Source organism: Mixophyes fleayi, chromosome 1 (assembly GCF_038048845.1).
Source record: "Mixophyes fleayi isolate aMixFle1 chromosome 1, aMixFle1.hap1, whole genome shotgun sequence".
NCBI lineage: Eukaryota > Metazoa > Chordata > Amphibia > Anura > Limnodynastidae > Mixophyes > Mixophyes fleayi.
The window spans coordinates 291441986-291466429 of record NC_134402.1 but is presented as its reverse complement, the minus strand read 5'-3'; the positions used below and the strand labels follow the sequence as shown (position 1 = coordinate 291466429).

Sequence of the window (24444 nt, the reverse complement as noted above, 5' to 3'; positions counted from 1 at the left end):
GGCCACAATTTCCTAATAATAATTTTGTGTATGTCATAATTTCATAATCATTGTGTACAGATCTACAAACTGCTACTGGACAAATCTCCACGGTGAATTAAAAAGATAATAATAAAAATATATGTGCACTGTGTGGCCCTTCCAGGATGAGTGTTCTATAATGCTGCACAATCCCAGCAATTACAAATACACCTATACATTAACAGAACACCCCCTCACCTGATAACCAAAGTCTTTCTATGTTGAAATGAAACGCGTGCTACATTAATAGCATTGAAGGCTGGTATAGATCATGTGTGTGTTTATCATTTACTATATCAGAACATTTGGCCCTGGTGCCAACTTTAGGACAAAATGAGAAAGGTACATTTAAATATAGATTTATGCAAAATCAGTGACAAAGGTCACACACAGGTTGTAATTTATGAAATATACAACATCTGAGGTGCAGTGAAAAATCAGCTATGGTCTCACCGTGTGCCTTGAATTGTACAGTGTGCCTAGATTTCCAAAGCAAACAGCTTTGCACAGCAAAATGGCAGCCTTTGCTGAGAAGCACAAGTTTGGTCAGGCCTACAGGAGGAGTTGAGCTAAATGAGGGCTTTCCTCACACAGTACAGGTGCACCACCGTGCCTAACTTTGCAGAGCAATCCAAAAACAAGTGTTGTGATTATTGCCATTAGATGGAAAGGGCTTAATATTAAAGGGCTTTCCTTCTTGTCCTTAGGGGGGCACTGTCATTTACTTTTCCAAAACAAGACTCATTTTGCACCAAGTCAGACATTAAGGTCTTCGGATCTTGTCCTACACTTTTAATGGTGGTCATTTTGTGATTCAACACCTTAGTGGAGAAGTGCTTCTCTAGATGCACGCCTAGCAACGTAATAAAGCTTTTCACACACAAAAAAAAATAAAAAAGGTGCAGCAAAGTAATAAAAACAGTCCCCATACTCATGATTAATTTAAGCCATAAATTAAGTTAGGAGAAATAAAGAAAGGTTTTATTTATAGGAATGGTGTGGTACTAAAGTGGAAGGTGGGTGGACATTGAGGTTTACACTGTGTGGTGCTGGTGATTTTTCCTCCTCTCCTCACACTATTTATGGTTTATAGAGGAATAGACATGCACCTGAACGTACTTTGGTCAGACCTTCAAGATGCATGGATGGTGGGGGGGGGGGGCACCAAATAAAGCATAAGCACTAACCCGAACTTACCAATCTTGGCAAGTAAGGTGATCCAGTGTGTGACTAAAGCAGGGCTAGACAAACTTTGTGAACCATGTTGACAGAGTAGGAAACTTACTAAATAACTACTAGTGTCCAAATTTTAGGAGTCATTTCTATTGATGTCAGATACAAATCTTCCCTGGCTCCATACAAGACACTGCTGGCTCTCTTAGATTTCATGGACTAGCTCCTTAACTGTACATTTCACCAACCCCTGGACTAAAGAATTTTCATAGAACGACAGGCAACACACTGGTTGCAAAATACCAAATTGGTGGCAACCAAGCTCCATAAATGTACAATTATTTCATCTAGAGTGTACGGAATTTTCTGTTACCATAAAAACCACCTTGCAATCATCACCAATCTCACTATTTATTTAAGGTTCTAACCTGTGGCTATATACAGTTTGATATGGAAACATTTGCAAAGTCATAAACAGGGTTTTAAAGAACATGAACCAATTTATCTATGGTTTTTAGAGTAACAAAAAGAAACATTGTCCTCTTTCAGACTGCCCACCTGTACCTGGGTTGGGGTCTGAAAAAAATAAAATAAAAAAATATTTCTATATATCTACTATACATCTACTCTGAAAAAGCAAAAAACGTACTTGCTGACAACTTTATTTCTTGCAAAATGCATAGTTAGCCAAATCTGCATTCATTTTGTTTACTTTCAGCAGCACTTCAATTCGATATGCCAAACCACATTCCCGCTAGCATTTAATGCCTATCAAGAGAGGAGTACGATCCTCTGCCTATTCTGGCAATTTTTCAATCTACTCTATTAGAAGCCATTCTGACAAACAGTCATAATTCTAAGCAACACTGAGCGTACATGACAAGAAAACAGCTGCATTACGCTTAGCGCATTATAACATTTTCCACTATGCAAGTGCATTTAAATTATATTGCTCTGAATTTTAATAAGACGCTGAGGTAGAAATGAGTGAAGCAGCAAATAAAAAAAAAAAAAAAAAAGTAATCCAAGCGAGATTCATAGATCGAGGAAGGGAAAAAAAAATACTGTAGTTTTTTTTCATATATATAACACACATACCATTTAAATTGCATTACTTAGCTAGGTGACTATAAATGAAGCTCACTTACCTCTTGGGACAAAAAAGGAATGACTTGTGCACAGATAGCATTCAGTCTTTTGACAATTTCAGCCTGCAGAAGAAAAAAAAAATATATATAAGAGCATTTCATTAAGCACAGCATTTCCCAGAGACAGAATGTATTAACATTTGATATATTGAATTATGTATACCAACTGCACAGTCTCTAAATAAACACCTAGGAAGGGAATGCAAAAGGACTGTAAGCTACTGAAGGGACCACAAATCTGCAGTAGGTGGGTGGCTTTAGTCCAAAACATTCAGCTCAGCAGTATGTTAATATGGCCAGTTCTCAAAAGTTTTTGTTGCGATGAAAAGCACAGCTAAAATTTCCATTCATAATTTGCATTTATTTTAAGTCTTTACAGCTAGATCAGTAGACCATGGAAACTTGCAGAGGTTGCCAAGTCAGCCTTGAAACCTGACAGTGACTCATTAATGAGCACATCAGCATGGCATCTGACACCATCTAACGAGTTAACTGCTCAAGTATCTATAACTTATCTAGTATGCGGCTAGTAGATTGAACACAAGGAAAGAGGTCTTAAAACACGAAGACAAAATAAACCCAATACTCGCATCAAGTGAAAATCTGACACTCATTAAAGTTTATTGGATACATGGGTGAAATATCTTGTGTAGAGCATTTTTTGTACAGACAATTATTTATATTGTATGGAATTGTGACAGGGCCTGTAAAAGCAATATATTAGCATACAGGAAGCCACTAATTTAGATTCACCAACTTTATATGGTGTAGTCTCAAGAGAATGTACAACTATTGAAATCAACTCTTCAACTACCCTTCTACGCACACGCGCACTACTTCAATTCTCCCCCAGTGTATAATGCAAGGAGAGTCCCCTTAACTGGAAATAGGTGTGTGGGGCTAAAGAGGACCACACCTTTAAGCCAAATTCATTAAAAAGGCCGACATATGTTCTCTAAAGGAATTTCTTTAATTTTAAGAAGGTAAACAAAAAATAAAAATAAAAAAAAAGATGAAAGACAGTGTTCAATGTTCGATCAAACAAATAATTTAACAGTTGTAATGAAAATTTAAATAAGATTGGTGTTTTATTTTTAAAAACATTAATGTGAACCTCAAGTTTGAATTCTACCGAGTCTACTGACTGTTGTGCTGCGGACATATTCTATTTCTCATACATGTGAAATTCAAAATCAACCATCGAAAAGATCCTAAATAATTTTAGCCAAATACATTTTATAGTCACTTCTGACTACTCACATATTCAGTAGCTTTCTAATGTATTCAGTGTAAGATAGTTTGAGTGAACCAAGAATCAAAGTGTAGCCAACCCAAGCAATAATGTTAAGCTAACAGCCATCCAAAGTGGCAAAACCTAGGACTATTCTGGGAAAACTGGGACAGAGAGAGCAATTTGGAACACTCCATTTCAAGATATTTTATTCAGTTACATGGACTGTGAACCAATGTCAGGTAAATGGGTGGCACTGCTGTACATTATCCAGCATTTTACAATATAGAGAGCCGACTCTTGATAGAGATAGAGATAGAGATATAGATAGATAGATAGAGATAGAGATATAGATAGATAGATAGATATATACACACATATACACACACACACACACACACACCATATTTTCCATGAATATTCATTGTTGGACCAGGGGGCCCATTGTCAACTAGTTAAAACCTATAGCCAACCATAGTTAGCAAGTCATCTGGCAACAGATAACTTCAAACACTTCAGCAGCACGCGAAACATATACAAGTCATTCTTCCACACGTTTGTATTACAGAGCTAGAAAAGGCAAAAATTAGGCCATTGTCTTAATGTGAGCTTTTCATCAGCAACTGAACCTAAAGTAGTAAATCCAGATATTTTAGTATGTTCTTGAACTGTGTGTGCGCATCCCATAGGGCATCTCAGCTTCTCTCAAAGAGATTCTACAAAGCGAAGACAGTTCCAGAAGGACATCCCACAAAGAAGAACCAGCTTTGTGTTAAGCTGTACAAGACAGCAAGAGGGATTGCAGCTTTTTAAACTTACATTCACTCCATTCGACAATATATATTTCCTTAGCAACAAAGCTCTCGTATGGAGCAACACATTTGACATTGCTGCCCCAAGTCCAAGCAACAGAGAGGCATTAACAGTTCTTACTACTGGGCTTTAGTTCCTGCACAATAACACTATGGAAACATGTTCCTAATGGTCTAGGTTTTAGAAACAAGGCTAAACTAATGGCGCAGAGCCCAAACTCCTTTTCCAGCACAGCCATTAAAGGATGTAGGTTATTGCTGTTGTCACCATTGATATTTGTCATTGTAATGTAATTAAGGCCCTAAAATGATGCATTACAGCCCTTGGCACAACTTCTATTAAAATCTTTTCTTCTGCTCACTGAGCTGCGACCTGCTTTCTGATGAATAACAGACAGACAGCTTTAGGGAGAGGAGAGGATTCATCAGATATACATATATTTTCTCTTCCCCCCCTCCCCCACACACATAAAACCTTACCACTGAATTTTGTATTGGGGAGAGGTGGAATAAGAAAGAAAGAAAAAAAATAAAAACATTCCAAAAGCACACTTTTTTTTTATCTGACCTCTTGAAATTCTGATTGCATCTGATAAATCTAGCTTGACAACAAATTTGTAGCCTGCAAACCACGGGATTCTAATCTGCTATCCATCAGTCGATGCCAACCCAATCAAATTTGTAGGTTATGTGGGTCATGCATCCCTGAACACATACATTCATGAAGATTCTGTTTATCCCGCTACGGATTTCAAAAAGCTATTAGGCCGAGCTACATGTTATAATACTATTCAAGGCATTAAGAACCTTACATATCAACAGCTGCTAAATTATTGTTTCTAGATGCAGTGTAATGTTAGAAAACCTGACAATAACACATTAAAAAGCAGATGTCCTCCATTTCCTTCATGTAGAAAGGAACAAATGTAAATCAGCCTTTATCATCAGGCAGGGAGCAGATACAATACAAAATGGCTACAGATTTTATTTCACTATGCGTGTGTTTTGCCATTACAAAAAAAAAAACAAAAAAAACACACAACCACAAATATCACACCATTTGGAGATTAAATAGGGAAAAAAATATTCAAACAAAAGCATTGCCAACTGTTCAATCAATGCACAATGTCTGCATTGAAAATGCACATCACCGCTCAATGGCAAGTCTGTTAAGGAGAACAAAATATAATACAAGTTGTAGGAAGGGAGGGGGCAGGGAGGAGAAAGAAAATCAATAGAAGGAAATGGCAATGCTGTTACATATACTACAGAAGCCATCCAGACCCTGATCCTCACACCTCTAAATGTGACAAAGGATGAGAGCAGCATGGGTCAAATCGATAAGAACCATCTTCCTTTAACAAGGAATGTTTCTACTGGCTGATCACTAAGAGGCTGAAGAGTGCAGAAACAAACACACTTCTCTGCTAAAGTGCATGAAATAAACGTCCCTTTGCTATTTTGCACTTCCTAAACTATGACACCCTTGCATTTGCGTGCATCTCCAACCATTACACTATACTAAACTACAATTAAGCATTTCATACTTTATAATTTAATACAAATCAAATTGTACACATAAGTCGGTCTTATGCAGCATGTAAAGCAGCCCATTCACAGACATCTGGCCTCTCTGAACCTCAGGGGCGGACCCAGACATTTGCCCTACCCGGGGCGATTTTAGGGGGGCGATTTAGGCCCCGCCCCCTTTCTGTGTTCAAAGGCTGCCGGCGGCTGCACAGTATGTGCAGGTCCGTTCAGCAGTGAAAGTGTGCTGTCCCGCTGCTCTGATTGTGTTTAAAACACAATCAGAGCAGCCGGGCAGCATACTGTCACTGCTGAACGGACCTGCACAGTGTGCAGCTGTCGGCAGCAAGCCCCTGGTAGGGGGGGCGATCGCCCCCCCCCTGGGTCCGCCACTGCTGAACCTGCATTTATGTCCTAGTTCACCATATACATCAGTGTTCTCCCTAGCACCAATTCCCCGAGTGGTCCACCCAGCTGTTTTTACTTGCTACTCGGCTCCTGGAGCCCAACAGACCTATTGTAATAAAATAAAAAATAAAAAAAATTGTTTCTCCCATTATAACAGGCACTATATGAGCACTTTAGCTAACACTACTATGTGTATGTTAGACCACTGACCACCGCTCTGATCAGTCCCGAGAGGTGTGGGGAATAACCTCCAACATTTTTCATTATTTCACGTATTACACTGCCCTCACCCGGTTGCTTAATCACACCCGTTTGGCAAGATTTTCTGGGGAGAACACTGTACATGTGCGCCCAAATGCCAGATTTGGCACATTTTATGCTTATACATCTGTTTCCACGAATCCTCTAGTTTCCTTAGGCCTCATCTTTGCTTGCTCTGTTGCCTTATATCTACTCATAACTTTTTACCACCCACTAGAAGTAGAGGTCATATAACCGTATACTAGAATGAAAAGGACGTTGATCCACAAATTGTAAGCTTGCGAACAAGGCCCTCTTACCTCTCTGTCTGTATGTATTACCCAGTATTGTTTTATTACAGTTTGTTCACAACTGTAAAGCGCTACGGAATCTGCTGACACTATATAAATGTTGATTATGATGATTTAATGCAGAAGGATGGCTAAAGTGTGAAAAGCCTATGAGTTAATATGTAGTTATACATTATTCTTCAGGCCTCAGAAATTGTAGACTACAACCTATTTGTAGGAACTATGTGCGTAAATGTGTGAACTTAAAGGATCACTTATACAAGTCAGTGAAAATGTGTTGTCATGAAACACCTAGATGCAGTGGAAACTGAAGGGCATAATTGAACTTTCTAATCTGACAGCTTGTTGGAGTGCTTGAGCAAACTGATTAAACTAAGAATGTTCAAGTGCTTTTGTCTTTGTTTACTTATGAGTCAATCAATGTCTAAGAAAGTAGAGGGGGGGGGGCTACAAAGCATATACCTTTAATCGTGTAAGATTAACATACCATAAAAGCTGATAAGCTGAAGTAAACTGAACACGTAAGCCATGTTACTTTTGTCAACAATTATATGAAGTTACTTACAAGTAATAAAGTTCAGTTAAAAATTACATAAAAACCAACATTTATTCCAATGTCATAAGAAATGCAATAAAAAAAAAATACAATATGTTTCACAAGGTCAGCGATTTGCTTAAGCAAACATTCAACTAACTAGGAGGTAAAAGAGCAAACATTAAAGTATCTTGGGGGAAAAGAAAAATCTGTAAAAACACAGTGATTATTTAATGAAAGGAAATGGATATGTGGATATTGGCGATAGTGATAAGTGAATAATGTTAAATACTTTTTAACAGCTCCCTATTTACATTACATATATGGCTAACCTTCTCATTCCCCATACTTGTAGAGATCTAGTTGCCTGGCCAGACCAGCAAACATCCCGAACTGTGGACACACACACATATTCAAGCCAGTGAATTGACAAACATGTGGAATGACAAGTCTTAAAATTGAAAAGCTTAGAGGCACACATTACTATACATACATGACCTGTTCTGAATAACCATCTAAAAAGCTGCAAAAATGCAATATTTTATGGATATGTACACATATATAATATATATGGGACAACAAAGTAGAAAATATAATGTTACTTGCTACGCTCCCAACACCACTTTGTCAGCCATGTCAAAGAGGTGGCCGTGGCAGATCAGGCAAAACAAGCATGCCCGCACATTCTCAGTAGTTACAGCAGCCTGAAGAGACTGCCAATAGAATGCCAGGACAAGCAGCTGGCAAATTTTATTTAGTTTTTTTTTTTTAGTCAGGTCACTACGCAGGCATGTACAAATAGTAACCATGCCATCTAGCAGCCGTAACGGGCGACTGAGGCAATGAAGAGCCGAAGTACTACAGTATATGGGAACATGGAAAGTACAGATTTTTCATTAAAAAAGTCATATTTTATATATTATACATGAGATACCCTAGAATACGTTAAGACTGAATGTTCGCTTTCGGGTTTGTATATCATTATTGACAAGCATGGACCTGTGGAATTGGACATGGTAACACACTGCTGAGCTTATCATAGGGGGCCAAGATATGACACGCCGCACATAAGTAGATAACATTTCTAGGTAGATTTTTCTAGATGGAATAAAAATAGTGTTCAAACCCATAGATCTGAAAAACACTCAGCCACTGTATTTCATTAAAAAGACCTTTATTACTTTAAGTACATCCTTGATACTATGGTTACAATACTTTAATGTTGCTGCAAAAGGTTAAGAATGATTGAGTGTAACTCAGAGCATTATCAAGGTTAAGAACTATGAAGTTTTGTGCCAGCGTTACTAATGCAAGGTCAAATTAGCTGAACACTGAAGTATGAACAAAGTGTAGCCAGTGTCATGACAGCTACTTATAGCTAAAAAACAAGGTGGAAAAATGGAATCAAGAGAATCCGGCTGGTGTATCTATGTATCGTATGAAGACCACAAGCTACCAATGTTTACCTTGAGAAATCACCAATTTAAACTAAAGTACTAAAAAATCAGATTTAAAACCCTTTTGTTTTAAGATTAAATGGGATGCATCCGTGTATAAGTTTGGTAGACAGATAACCATTTAATGTTTTAAGCCATAAAAACATTACAAGTTTTTTTCAGGCACGTTTAAGTTTACTATACGGTTTCCAATCTAGCAAAACAGCTGTGGGCCATTCAATTGTGATCAGATTGCTAAATGTCACAGACCCAGGTTGACAGATTGTTCAGCAATCATGTCTTACCGCCAGGTTTTGCAAGATGTGGAGGCCTCCAGTATAAAAATCCTTCCTTATGTTATCTATAAGAAAACTTCCTTTCAACTTCACATTATAATCCTGTTATCGTGACGTTACATCACACAGTGACACAAAAAGTAATTAGCACAACATGTAATTCACAAAACCAGTGCTAACAAATATGATTAGCATTTCTGCTAACACTGTTGTAAGAAGTGTTATGTAATTTTCTCTTCTATACAGAGTTAAAGCATACTTGCCAACTCTCCCGGAATGTCCGGGAGACTCCCGCATTATGCGAGAGTCTCCCGGACGAGTGTGGCAATCTCCCGAATTCTGCCCACTTCCTAGTGAAGTGGGCAGAATTAGATCCCAAACGCCGCGATTCCCTATGAATAGCTGCCGAAATGACGCAATTTTGGCCGCCCCGTCCCCTCACGCCCCCCCTCCACTGGCTGGCTCCCGGAAGGGAGCTGAAGAAAGTAGGTAAGTATGAGTTAAAGGACATTGAAGAAAACAGTAATGGATAGGATTCAACATGTTAACATACTTAAGAGCAAGAAATAATGTGCAATACAGTATAATATGCACATTGAAGGTCACATGACTTTTCAACCATTTAAATTTAAACCTGTACATAGCGTTACCAAACAAAAAGTCTTTAATTGGGGGAGGGGGGGGGAAGAGTGTGCTGGAATGACCTCATCAATACATTCTATACATTATCAAACGAGATGGGCCAGTGTGATATATTTCAACAATAAAATAAATTCTAACACTTGCCATGGAGGCTTCCATATCTAGAATAAACGGTGTTACAGGAAAAGAAAGTGTTATGTGCTATGATGCATTCCACTGCTAATGTTTGACTATTGAGATTGTATGGCTGTATGCTTCGTTTTATGCACTTGTTACCAATAGGTGTGGCTGAAATGGCCAAACACACCAATTATAAAAGGTGTGTCCACCATGTAGTGTACAGTTTTACTGATTTTCAAATGCCAGTAGCTATCCAGTCACAAGGCTTAGTCTTTGTAGGAAGGTTTATTTTTTTTTTCGTTTTTTAGGATCACTAAGGCTGAAATACAGGTTGGATTACATAAAATAGCTACTAATAACATTTACAAATAAGTAAACATTTTTAAAAGCCTATTAGAATGGCAAATATTAGATAATGTGACCGAGGAGAGATCTGACACACTGCAGACTTCCTAATCATAAATACCTTTTGCAGAAAATGGCTGATAATGGAACAATAGCTTCTACTATACAGCAAATGTACATAAAATGTTTTGTCAAGGTATGGGAACTTTCACATAGGGCTTGCATAGAATGCAAATTGTATTTTATGTTTTGTAATCTTTTATGAGATAATCATGCTCACAGGCACCACATGACTAATCACTTCAGAAGACACTATTCTGTGTTTAGCGATATATTATCTCACATATCACAGGGAGGGATTTGCAGACAACAGCACATAATAATCAGTGAGGAAAACACCAATTTCCAAAAGCAACATTTTTTAAATGAAATAAAAAAATAAAAAGTTAAAACAAACACACTTTATTAACGTACCACATAGCAAAACACACAGTTTCATATACTGCAGGTTTCTGAGCTAAAAACAGGAACAGAAAGCAAGATCTGAAGACATAACATGTTTTGCTTGGTTGCTGAAGACTGCAAAACCACAGTTCTGCACAGTTTAATGGATGTGGCTCAAAGCCACTGAGTAATACTTTGGTTTACCAAAATGCAGTAAACAGTCTTGTCTGGGTCTCTTAAATTTTCCAGACCTCTTAACGTGTGAGAAATAAAAATCTCTAGATATTGTCAAGAATCCAAGCGATAGATGAACAATGCCCTCTCATTTCTGAAGAGCCTCAATGTATAATCTTTTCCACTATATTATAGCTTATGACAATTGGAGACAGATTACAGTTATTATGTTTATCTAAGAAAGTTGCCAGCATATCAATGACTGTGCTGTATACTTGGTGAACTACTCATTTATAAAGTGGTTTCAAGATAATAAACACTTGCTATTTGCATTTGCTTGATGAACAAACTATCAGACGAGAAGAAAGAAAAACACTTCAAAAACTAACCTTGTTCACTTCAGTGGCTCAATTCCACTCAAGAAAAAAAGCATAATTGATGACATACATGTTATGTTGTATCTATGCGGTCGCCTTGCCTCATATTTGCTGCAGTTTGGGGAATGAATAGTGCTGTGTAGTTAACGTTCCACTGTGGTTACAGAAGCCCTTGCTAAAATCCCAACACAGACTACACAACCAAACCTGCCTCAAATATCTCAGCAAACACAGGGCCTAAGTCATGGTCATTTTGGTTTACCAACTGTGTGCGCTCATCCTCGAATCCTTGCAAATTAACATAGCTTGGTCTATTTAAAGAAGCCCACACAGATATAAATCTTAAAAAGCCAAAAACTCAGTAGTCATATCTACAGCTGACTACATCACCCTTTCAATATCCTCTAACAGAACACAATACAAGAGACAAAATAGAATTGGAAGATCCAATTTTGAAATAGAGCAATGTCTGAAAAAACAAACAGGTTATGTAAAATATTTTAAGATCTAGTCAAAACAGGGCCTGTCACAATCCATGTTGAAAATAGTGTATTAGGTATTATTAAAATTTCTGTTGGGATTGCGACTTGTCTCAGTTGGGGGTAGTTATATCTCCCATTCTTTGTGAGGTTGTAATAAAAGAGCGGAATGGTATCTTGATATGCTTAGTAACTGCGTACAATGATGCAGGTTTATGGTTAATACTCATTCAAGTGCTCAATATCATCAACATTGGACCAGCTACTGATGGGACTGGAAGGGTGCTGGGGGAATGCAAAACAGACAAGTTAGGGCCTTACAATCCCATTCACTAATATATAAGCAATATAAGCATGAGATATTTTACATGGAAACCTCTTATCCAAAAAGTTCAATAAACCGGACAGAATAAAGTAATAATGAATTGCTCCTGCTCTATGTCATACAAAAAGTGACAAACAGAATTAAAATTGAACAAATACCAAAGCAAAGCAAGCCAATAACCTTTTACATGTGATATCCAGGTTCAGCCTTCTATTGTTTCTCTACTTCATAGGATTTAAAAGTACAAACTACTAATTTTGTATATATTTGTTTAGGACTTATCTGGCAAAACGGTGGCACTCATGGATAAACTTATAGCGTAGTAACACTAAGCAAAATATCTGCCATTCCCATGGGGATTTGGCCACAGTGTGGCATTGTGCTAAAGTGGTCTGTAATTTAATATGACATCAGGACAGAATGCAATGTTAGTTCCCATAATGACTGGAAATATGATGAGAAAGGTTATTATGCTGTAGTAGGACAGTATCTTACATTTTAGTTAGCGGCCAGGTAACTGGGATATATACCCTAGTACCAACAGCCTGTGGGGCAGATATAACCCTCCAAGATCTCTTATTTCATGCTGTATCGGGACAGTTTCTACAAAAGGATTACCCTCTAGGTGTTTAGTATATCTGGCACACAAAATAAAAGATTGTCTTGTATGGATTGAGTAAAGGTTGCCGGTCAGCACGGTCACCAAAATGACCAAATCAGAGATTCCACATGCCTTGGTTTTAATCATACAGAATGGTAATCTGATTGGCAGAACACATTAAGGTAAGCAAACTAAGCTGGCTGACGTGTGTTGTGCGCACATAGACTCCTTAACACTTTACATTACAATATCTATATCCACACACACACTTATTTATATATACACACTAGTCGTGATCCTTCAATTAAACCCAGAAGCATGGGTCGTAAGTGTCCTTTAAGACAGTAACAGCATTAAAATTAGTGGCTGTACCTGAACATTTTGCATTTAATTTAATTGAGGAACAGAACAGTGTATCGATACATTTCTTTAAAACACAAACCACAGCTAACATAAGCAATTTTCATTTCTCCAATTTTCCAGGAAATACTGATCTGAACATTTCAGAACCGCTAACAGAAGTGAAACTTCTACGCACTCATTTGCCACATCTGTACATTCTACTAGAGCACTCACTGGTGGTACAAACACAGTACAGCTATTTTACATGACCTATGCATCCTCCCTTGCAGAAAGAAAATAAAAGGGTGTTATTTTTTCTGGTACAGTCTGCTGAATGCTTTCATTACTTAACAGTAGCGCCAACTGTGTAGTGGGGAAAAGGAAGTCTGACACTTTACTCACAAAACATGGGTTTCCCTACTACATAGTTAGCAGCACAACAGCCTTGTGTTAACCAGCTTCAGAAGGAAGGGGAAAAAACAAAAATAAAAAATAAAAAATCCTAGTAAAACCCAAGAAACGGGGCGACTTTAAACAACCACAGGTGCAGATTGAATTACACCCTCGGGCAGTGTGCCTCAGTCACGTGGTAATAACCCATAAAAAGATAGAAAAATAAAAACCATACTCAAACGCTCCAATACACAAGATCCTAAAACAAATTAGAAATACTAGTAAATATATAAGGATCGTTTACAATATTCAATGCAAGTTTCCCTCTAATAATACAGAACACAGATTTACTATAAATCTTATGCACGCCAAGCCTCTGCTATCCTAACTTAAAAAAAAAATCCTCACTAAAAGGCCCAACCTAATTAAAAACAGCTTCTTCTGAAGCCGCGGCTTATTTACACATTAACTTCAGCCTCCTTTCGGAAAATCCAGTCTATTCACTGAAACACGCAGGCCCTTTTATCTGCCCTGGACAGCATTTTCTCCAGCAGATGAAGTAGATGCCGATTGATTTGCTGTCGAGCATGGTAAATTAATAGCAACAAATTGCTGAGGGCCCAGCTCGCTGCTTCACCATGCTTCGCCAGTTTTGCTTTATTTGCTCCATGATGGGCAGCAGTCAGCCCTCTTCAAGTCAATTTCTTCTTAACAACCTGCAATACTTTTCAATGGTGAAAATAGAGCTATTCCTTGTAAGTCTAAAATCAATATCCTATAGCCCTTAGAAAATGCTAAACAAGCAGTATTGGCAATCCACTTGGTACTAGAGGGTATCAGATATAAAGCAAATCCATACAGCCTCCCTCCTTCAAGTTATTACAGTTTGCTAAAAGGATTCTAATGCCATTTATCATCATTTGCCATCGACTGCTGCATCTACAATTATGACATCCTATCAGGCTGCCGAGCCCTTTCATGTCTGCTCAATTAATATTTCAGCAGCACTTCAAAATGGCTGTTGCCCAGGTCTAGCAATAAAATTTACATGGCAAGAGCAACAGATTCGTTTTCAATAGGCAGGGCTGAATTTAACCCCTTATGCGCAGAAAGAAGGCTAAATGCAGGTTGTAAGAAAGGCTCTGAGATTTCCAGCAAAACCACAGTTATATTGGGCGCATTAACTGAATAAGTCAGACAGAAAACAAGCAGGATTCTCTGTCCATAGGGTATAATATGGTATAAAAATATGCAACTGTTAAATTCTAATTCCAGCCTATGTCACAGAAGCTACTACACCCAGCTTTCTCCAACGCCAAAAAAATAAATAAAAAAAAATGAGTCTTATATGCATTTAACATCTAGGCTACAGCTATTTACTCAGTTACCAAAATTTAAATTAATTATGTTCTCAAACATAATTGTTAAAAATTGGCAACATTACACAGGCTTAATTAAGATTAAATCCAATTTACTAAATGTACTTTAATTGGTACTAATTGCATTAGCTTTCCTTTCAGAATGACAAATTCCCCATAGGTTTTGCTTTAATAGTCTTCTATCAAAATCAACACTGGATGACTGATGATGAGCATCAAAACAAGGGGGAGGGCTGGGCTAGAAACATCGACCCCACAGAGTTACAGCCGTGTGTTTATTCTTTCATCAATTTGCCAAGTCACAGAGTTCTGCCTCAATCACAGCCTTCATTTTCTCTTCCAATGAAATAATATACTACAGAAAAAAAAGTGCTTGAATGGGGCCAAGAATAACAAGATAGGATTCACAGAAGATAAAATAAATAAATTAAAACATGCAGGAGGTTTAAAATAGCAGGGTCACCAATTACTAGGGGGTTCTTCCAAGGTCTCTGGAGATCCCTGCTCTTAAACCCCGAGTCATAAATCTAATAAGCCTAACTCGATCTGTAGCACTCTGTCCAATTATGCCGAAGGGTAACTTCACAGAATTATAACCTGCTTTCTGTTGCAAGGGTATCGAGTAAGTACATCTGGATGAGCGCCTGAGAGGAACCAAGGCCGTCTGTCTAGTGGAGGAAAACAAAGACACATATACCCCTCTCGTCCCCTCCCTTTCCTCTACTGCTTTGGTGAAGAGAGGAGGAAGCAGAGATTAAAAGGGAATATAGTAAGTAGGTGGTTTTGCAGGGCTGTCTGTAGTTCTTAATGCGATAAACAGCCTGCAGGATTTTGTGTAAGATTGCATTTAAGAAAGACTGTATAAAGATCAATTCTGGAGTAGAAGGGAGATTATGGAGCTTCTCTTAAGCTGCAGAAATCAAGGCAAACCTAGAAGACTGGGTGGAAATATGACAGCATAAGCTCGGTCATAAAATCCAGTAAATTCCCTCATAAAAAATGTACATATAAATAAATATAGGGAAATGCAGTTGCACAAACATTTGGAGAAAAAAAAAAATACACACACGATTCAACATGACATTAGCCACCAAATCTTAGATCATTAAACTGTTTAAAGCAACCAATTAATTTCCCAGCTGCAAACAGTGACATGCAAAATTCAGATCTGGCATCACATATAAAACACTGATAATTACCAAGCAGATCTGATGCAGCAATTCACTACAGCCATCAGGAATTGATTAAGTCCATAAGTATTACCGGGTTGTTTACATTACTAATTTGAACAAAAATGACAGTAATGGAAAATTATATTCTAATTAAACTTAATCCTCAGTAATCCTCTATTCCAGTCATAATTACACATACAACATCCCCATTAAAGTGCAACCCTTAACAATTGTTTTTACAATGTTTGGAATTAAAATGTCATTTATCTCTTGAATCTGTAATCAACAATAGAGTTTGATTGCTTAGATTTCAGCGCAATTAGTACTTGATAAGCAATGTGTTTTATTTATATTCCTTAAAAAACACATGCAATTTTCAGAGCAAACATTTGTAACCACTTTACTGAAGCAGCAATCTAAATGTCCATATAAGCAGCAATCTAAATGTCCATATAAGCAGCAATTGACAGAAAACCACACAACAAAAATGTGTTGCTCTATAAATTCATGTATGGAACATTAAAATGCAATGGCTACAATAATTCCAGACATTGTCTAACTATAAGTGTCATTCATACAGCATATGAAGGACATTTTTATATACTGAAAGCAAAGTTACAGATATATATATTATATCAAAAGCGGTCATCAATAGCGCTAACATAAGAGTAAAAATAAGCAATTTAAGTTTTAAACAATTTACTAAAAAAATAAAATAACCCACAAATTGCCATACATGCAGCCTTTTAGATACCTCTGTCTTTTGAACCAAACTGCCATACTTCAATGTTCTACAAATTCTAAAACACATAACGGAATCGTGAAACATACGTGCTACACATTCACGGATAAGGAAAGCAGGATAATTCAACGTACCTGTTTATGCATCTCAATATTCAACCCATACGACATTTCATAGTACTGGAGAGAAAATAAAAATAGAACAGAAGTCCATTAGATAGCCTTGGAGCTACGGGTGTTAGAAGTGTTGTAATACGACAACGGAGGACACTGAATTAACAATAGTTTAACCTATAATCTAGCTTTTGCCTCCAGAAACAAAAGTCTGGTGTGCAAGGAGAATATAAACAGAAACGCAAAAGGACATTTTAGTTGGCTCTACGGCTTTCTTACCATAACATAATGTCGCTGCATCTCTGTCTTCTCGCTGGCCAGTTTTTCACATTCCAGTTTCAAGCTGCACAAAGCAATGACAAAAATGGTCATATTTACAGTTACACTGCACTGACTTACCACAGCAATCTGAACAAAGCCATAAAAAAGATAGAATTAGGGCTGGTTTATGTTCCTGTTAAGCTCTGATGAGGTGGATTGTTCTAATGGCTCAAAACAGCTCAAACTCTAGCCTCTGCTAACATGGTACAATTAACTCTTTCATCTCAGAAGGAAATCATTAGTGTATTATAATCATCTGCAGACAGCCTCAGTAGCTCAGATTCAGCTATGAATGTATTCTGCAATGCCCCTAGGTCATCTAAAGCTGGGCAGGTTTTGGCGCCCAGCTATTGCATCACTAGAACCCCCATCATTATCACCCAGCCGACTGCTAAGGGCAGTTGGCATTGTACTGAAAGAACAGCTGTAGAGATGTCGATAGGTTTATGATTAAGTGCGGATCCTTAAAACACATTGAATAAGCAGATGTTTCATCAATTTAACAATCTTACATTTTTCATATTTTGAATAACAAAAATGTAAAAAAAAAAAATATATATATATCTATATCTCTCTCTCTCTCTATCTCAACACACCGATCTATCACAAGGCAGTGTGTGTGAAGAGCATGTCCCAATTCCCTTAATCCTTTCACTATTGTGGTGACATGTATTGCATGTTGCTCAAATGGAAGGGGATTAAACAGTGTAATCCAACATTGTAAACAGAAGCAAGAATGAAAGATTCGCAGATTGTAGTAAAATTTCTTATGCTGGAAATTCGGGTCTACCCATCAACCTATTCTGGTTTTGAATGTGCTACCGTGTCTTCTGCATTTTAGGGACTTAATTTAAAGCCGCAAACACAGAGGTACATTAGATTTTCTATTAAATTGATATACACATAGTTTTACCCACTTAACTACACAAAACCTATCTAATAACATGCTGATGGCAGGTGTCCAATTGAATTCCAGTTAGCAAAGTATTTTATGGCAGATATTTTTCTGCTCATCAGGATATTAACTGCACCCCAATCTTCAGTTGACAAAGGCTGTTTTATCATGTTTACCATGTAGAGCCAGCAAGCATTTTAAACCACTAACCTCTGATCTCAAACACTGGAGGAGGTAATCCATACAGGTGAGATCACCTCAAGGTAAACTTCAGCAGTGCATTTGTACCATTGTTGTAACAGTTCAGCAGTTTATAAAAGCACGTGCTTGTAATCATAGATAATGGGTATACTCTGCCACATATTTGGCTCTAAGGAGTGAAGGTGTTTTAACACGCATTTCCTATAGGAAAAGGCCAAACCCTTTGAACAGTTAACGCCTTATGTACACACACACACACAAAAAAAAAAAAAAAAAAGACTGACAACAAGGGCTAAGCAAATACAGGGATCAGCTAAAGTAAACAGTATTACCTGTGGTACTGAGCCTGTAAAAACTGAAACTCCTCCTTAATCCGATCACACGATTCGGATATGGTGAATTTGAAGGGCTGAGCTGGCTGATGCGGAGCCTAAAACAATAAATATTAATTATGAAATTATCTGGCTAGGCTGCTTCTTCTTTGCCAGAAAGGCGTGGGTTTGTCCTATAAAAAGGAGATGATTATAATCCTTGCACAAAATCAAAGTCCAAGAATTGTAAAGCGATTACAAGCACAAAAGCGGTGTTTCTCAATCATAGCCATGTAATAAATAAATAAAATGCCATCTGTAACACACAGGTGCTTTTGGGGCAGATTGATTATGGAACGTAATTTCCATCTCTGCACTCCTGCCTAATACTAGACGTGCAGAATAGACTTGCAGCTAATAGAGTAAGTGGGTGACCTTCTTACAATAAAGTGCATATATCAGTAAGTCATGACCCTAACATTTTGGTATGAGATCAATAAAAGTTGAAAGTATATTGTAAGTAAACAAAATTGCATATAAAATGTAACGACTTTACATTTTATACAGATAGCCTTATAAAGGTTAAAGTTTCTTTTTTAATCATGCTATAAACACAAGAATAACGCTTGTATTTATTCTCCCTAGTATGTATAATACAATTTAATAATTTGTGAAAAACACAGCCACAAAGACTAGGGCTGCAGGATATAATAGGCCCCTTATGGATCTACATTTTTCAATTAAAGTGTTAAATTAAAAAACAATATATATTTTTTAAAAAACATTAATAAAAGAAATGTAGGGAGGGATGCACTTGCTTCTCTAATTTCAGACACTCTGCAGATTAGTTTTGTCTGAGCCTGGGAGAAAATGTCCACATGAGTATATTTTACTTTACTAAGGTCATTTGCTGGTGGAGAGAAAAGATCAGATCATTTGGGCGGAGGGAAGTCAATCTCCTAGCAGTCTCTTCTCTCTGCATTATAGTGTATTAAAGGATCACTGTGTGTTCCAATTACATTTCAGTTAATAACCGGAAATACAAGGCGATCCAACTTGTTAGAACACAGTCTGCAAAGTCTTCAAAATGGTTTTAATAATTATTGCAATTATTCGACGCCACTAATTCCCAAAGTGGATGATGAATCACACTGCGCACTTAGGTTACAGGGCTTTTTTAGATGAATCTTATCATATATACTTCCTGTTTTGTCCCAGTCACACTAGAGAGTTTTAGAAAAAAAAAAAAAAAAAAAAAAAAGGGTGCATGTCAACTGTCTAAAATATTATATTGTGAGGATGATGTAACATAAATGATAAAGTAAAGCAAAGAAAAAAAATCTGTTCTTCACTATACACACAAAAGCAAGCCAAATGAGGAAACCAGAAGACAGAAAGATGAACACAGGTCAAAGATGAGAAAGACCTCACAGTGTATTATGTGAGGAGGAAAGCACACAATCCAAGATAAGCAAACCAGGGATGGGAGGGAGGAATAGAGAGGAGCGCTGTCCAATGTAAGCATACTAGGGAAACACACAGTCCGAGCAGAGGAAGGGGGGGAAAGGGGGGCGAGTTTCAAACACCAAATGTTACAGCTCACTCGATGTGGGAGAGTCTTATCCATTGACATAATGGCTTATTCAGCTCCAGCATCAACTGTCCCATTTACAACAAATGAGTCTCATTCAGCAGATGACTGTGGTGATTTTTCTTCTTTTAACATAATTATTACAGTGTACACCAGAACACTAACATTGTTTCCCCTCATTTGTGTCCTGAGATATGATTAAAGCTATAAAAAGTAAAGTACAATACAAGGCTCCAGATGAGGGACATGTGAAGCTTAGCATTAGGGGAGGGGTCAGGAATGCACAGAGGACCACACGGCACTGGGAGAGAGGACCGACTATAACACACGCACACACATTACAGGAGGAACAAAGAGAGCGCACAATACAGTACTCTATACTTTATTCTATGGTATATCCGCATTACTATTCAGGGAGGGCTCTGGTTAAAGAGCTCTCCTGGCGTTAACCCTTTCATGGGCACCAGTACATGGCGAAGAGATTAAGTCCAGCAAAATAAAAAAAAAAGGTAAAACATAATAAAAAATATTAAATGTCCTGTACTCACCGGGTGCCTGGACTGGGGATACATCTTGCTCAGGTCTCGAATCATCCAAACCGCTTGTTAGGTGCCTCTCCCAGGAGCACGAAGGTTCATTGACTAATTGCCGGAGAAGAGAGGGGGGTTCCCCCTGCGAGCAGGAAGGGAGGAGGGAGTAAAGAGAGAGCAGAGGGAGGGGGTGCGTGTGATCCAGCTAATGACACTGCTGCCCCCGGGGTCCCTCTGTTAATAGCAATGCTAATGCTGCTGCCCAGCCTGAGGGTATCTCTGATCCCCGGAGCGAAACCCTCCACATTCCACGGGGAAGGGCAGAAAGATCGGTTAGTGTGACGACCCCACTCTCATTGTCTACACACAGGACAAGGGTGTGATGCTCCGTGACACTCTCACCTCTAGCACCACCCCACACAAGGTGAAAGACAAATCACACAGATGTATATCTACAATATCACAGCTAGATTCCCACGCACGACGAGAGAAAAAACACACCAGCAGGGAATGAACAACACAGAGATAAAGACACTGTCAGGTTCCTGTATAACAAAGCAGCTTTCTTCTAAAGAACTTTCTGATGAGTCGGATGAAAACAAGGAAGCAGTTGAAAAGGAGATTTTCCCGATCCCCTCCTATCTCCGGGCGAGCGATAAGTTGTTGGCTGCTAGATCTGCTCTCAGCTATTTCCTCTTTGCTGTTCTTAGAGTGCACGATTTGTGTTGTTGATGTAGCCTCGTCTGCTCTTTTCAACCCTTTAATCCAATCGTACGAAATTCCCCCTCTTTTTTCTTCTTCCCAGCCGGCGAAGGCAATCACCTCGACCGCTCTCGTCTAAATAGCCCCACAGACACACTTGGGGAGAGGAGATAAAAAGAAACAAGGCGATTGTGAAGAGGAAGAACCCCACACAAGCCAGGCTACTGCTCTCGGCAGCTCAAACAACACGCTCTGTGTAGGTGACTTCTATGACCAAATTTAGCAGCAGCAAATCATTAACATTCTGATACATATTCACAACATTGAGGCGAAAATACATAACCCTGCTGGGATATGTAGTCCTTAGCCAAGACCTTCTTCCTTAGTATTGCACGAACAAAACTACGACTCCCAGATATGACTGCGAAACTGGGGACCGCCCGAGGACCCACAGACTGGGTCTCACTAACCAATAGCAAGCATAGGAACGTTAATCGCCACTCTCCAATGACTGCCTATCATTTCCCATTTGGCCAATAAGGGAAGGGCAAAAAGCCTCTGTTATTGGCTCGTCCCCACGTGGGGTTTAAACGTATCCGATAAATTCTTCTCTTCTTTGTCCTATCTATCCCATCCAATCAGCATCATAGTTTGCTCATAGCCCCGCCTAAGGCGGTGTCACAAGGTGGGGAAGAGGGCTGGCGTTTCTTATAACGAGCATTCGAACAGGGGAAACATTTGTCCGGCTGTCAATCAAAGTAACGTGGGACACTTGCTCGCTGCTAGTCTGTGGATGAGCTGCTGCTGCTCTGTGTGGCAATCTGTGGTGAAAACAAGCATGGAGGCATGAGGAGTTAGAGGGGAGGGGGTGCTTGTACGCCTACATTACCACATGTCCTCCTCCCTCCTCTTGCTCCCTTGTCCTATGTTAGCTATCACCCACATCAAGGAATGCTGGCTAATTAGAGTCCAGTGTCTCCTTAAAGAGACAAGACTAGCCTTGTGCAACGTTCTGAAAAATCCATGCTAAGTGAAGACAGAGAGGAGGGATACGGCATAACCTACTTCCCTTGGCTCATACCAATTTTACGCACCACTGGAGCTGGCATAATTTTCATGTGAAAAAAGAGGGGGTGGAGGGAGAAGCTGTTCTGTGCTATTTACAGACCCAACAAGCTGCTTGGATGGCTGAGCCCCTAACCCGCCTCAACCGCCTTGCTCTGCACGCATTATTGGTTTCTAGGATAGCTGTCAGCCACACAATCCTATACAATTTTTTTTTTTCTATTTCTGTGTCAATGAAAGGCTACGTACACACTGGGATTAAAATTCTGTGCTTAAGATGCGTTTCTAACGCAAGTTAAGTGCTCTAAAATGGATATAAATATAAAAAAAAGCCTTGTACAACATTTTTATGTGTGCTAAATTTCTATGGCCCTGCAGTGTGTTTTTTTCTTTTAGGTCTTATTGTTACATTTCAGCATGTATTTGGTGCAGCTGAAAACTTACATTGATCTGAATGTGATCACATTGTAAATGCAATGAGATGTGGTTACATATATGTGTTCTTGTGTGTTATATCCTTGCACAAGATATAAGCTTTAAATAAAGCAGATTGCATGTTTTTCAAAACACATATCAAATACATATGAAACTCGTATTAAAAGCTATGTGATTTATACCGCTTTCATACTGCCGCCCGGCAATATCCCGGGTTTTTCAAGCCGGGTTTTTGCCGGGGCTCGGAGCGTCCCAGCTCAGAAACACCATTCATACTGCACCTCGGACCCGGGAATTTCCCGGGTTGACCCCATTCATACTGCACAAGTCTGTGCCCTGGCAATTTGTGGGAGTCATCACCAAAGCAGTTTTCATTGGCTGAAAAATGGTGATGTCATTGAAAGGTGACTGTTTTTTTTTTCTTCCACGGGCTCCCACCGATGACATCATCCTCCAGAGACAGGCAGACAGCCAATCAGCTTGTTTTCTTTGCAACCCGGGTTGAAAAACCCAGTGCAGGCAACCCGGGTCCGACCCGGTAATTACCCCTCGATAAATCCCGGATTGAAGACCCGGGATTTTTGACTTGTACCATTCATACTGCACCAAGACCCGGGTCGTTTGAGCTCGCCCCGGCAAAAACCCGGGATTTTGGTGCAGTATGAATGGGGTATTATATGCATTTTACTTGTATTTTAACATGCAATAAAAACTCATTGCAAGCTCCTTATGTACTCAGACTAAAGACACGGCCTGAGCAGGCGCGGGCTGGGAGAGGGATGGCCGGGGGGCACATAGACGGCCGCATCGCATGAAATGGGATGCGGCCGCGTCATTGATGACGCGGCCGCATCCCCTGTCATGTGATGCGGCCGTCTGTGCGCTGACGCGGCCGCATATGATGATATAATCAGATGCGGCCGCCGGTGAAAATGTGCCATATTGCACCCGGGGGGCGGCCGGCCGGCCGGCTTAACCCCGGCCCTAATAGCGGTTTGGCCAGCCCGCCCCTGGGCCTGAGTCATTAAGGTAAGTAAAGCATAAAAAAGGAGTAACTGCATCTGAGTAAATCCATGTTGCATTGGAGGGGAGGTAAATTTAAAATGTGGGGACAGATTTATAATTGGGATAGGGCATGTGCTAGATCAACTTTAAATTTCAGTGTAAAAATAAAGCTATCAAGTATTTGTGTGCTAGATGAATAACAGACCGTATTAAATTATATGCAAAATAATAAACTAATTTGCACCCTTTGCATTGAAACATGGTTTGTTCCAGAAAACATCTACTCCTTTTTTTTTGCCTTACTCTCCTTGCTGACTCAGGCCCACTGTGCGTAGGGCCATTGTGTCTTATTCATAGCATTGATTATGGGGTCTTGTTCTCCCAATGTTGTCATATGGGCTAGAAATATCTCATTAGGAATAGAGCTTTTACATCCTTTCAATCATTTTCCTTAGAAGCAGTGGGGGTAGAGGCTATTTTACATTGATAAATATGTCTATCAAGTCAGAAGTTCTGACCTTTATCAGCAGCAGAAATTTAGTTTGTGTTCTCAGTCACATAGCACATATTTGTTACAGCAATAGAGTTATAGGGGCATATTT

General features: G+C 38.9%; 1 protein-coding gene across 7 annotated transcripts in view; it reads right to left on the bottom strand.

The window, feature by feature from the left end:
• The window catches only part of LOC142155431 (transducin-like enhancer protein 4), an 86562-nt gene extending 64938 nt beyond the window's left edge, over positions 1-21624 (bottom strand). For all 7 annotated transcript variants that reach the window (XM_075211027.1, XM_075211025.1, XM_075211028.1 and 4 more), the window contains exons 1-5: positions 20654-21624; positions 18536-18633; positions 17066-17129; positions 16808-16852; positions 2343-2405 (exon numbers count right to left, since the gene is read on the bottom strand). In XM_075211027.1, the coding sequence (XP_075067128.1) occupies positions 2343-2405; positions 16808-16852; positions 17066-17129; positions 18536-18633; positions 20654-20698 (315 nt within the window). In that variant the 5' untranslated portion in view covers positions 20699-21624. The remainder of the gene's footprint in view (positions 1-2342; positions 2406-16807; positions 16853-17065; positions 17130-18535; positions 18634-20653) is intronic.
• Between the last annotated feature and the right edge of the window lie 2820 nt (positions 21625-24444).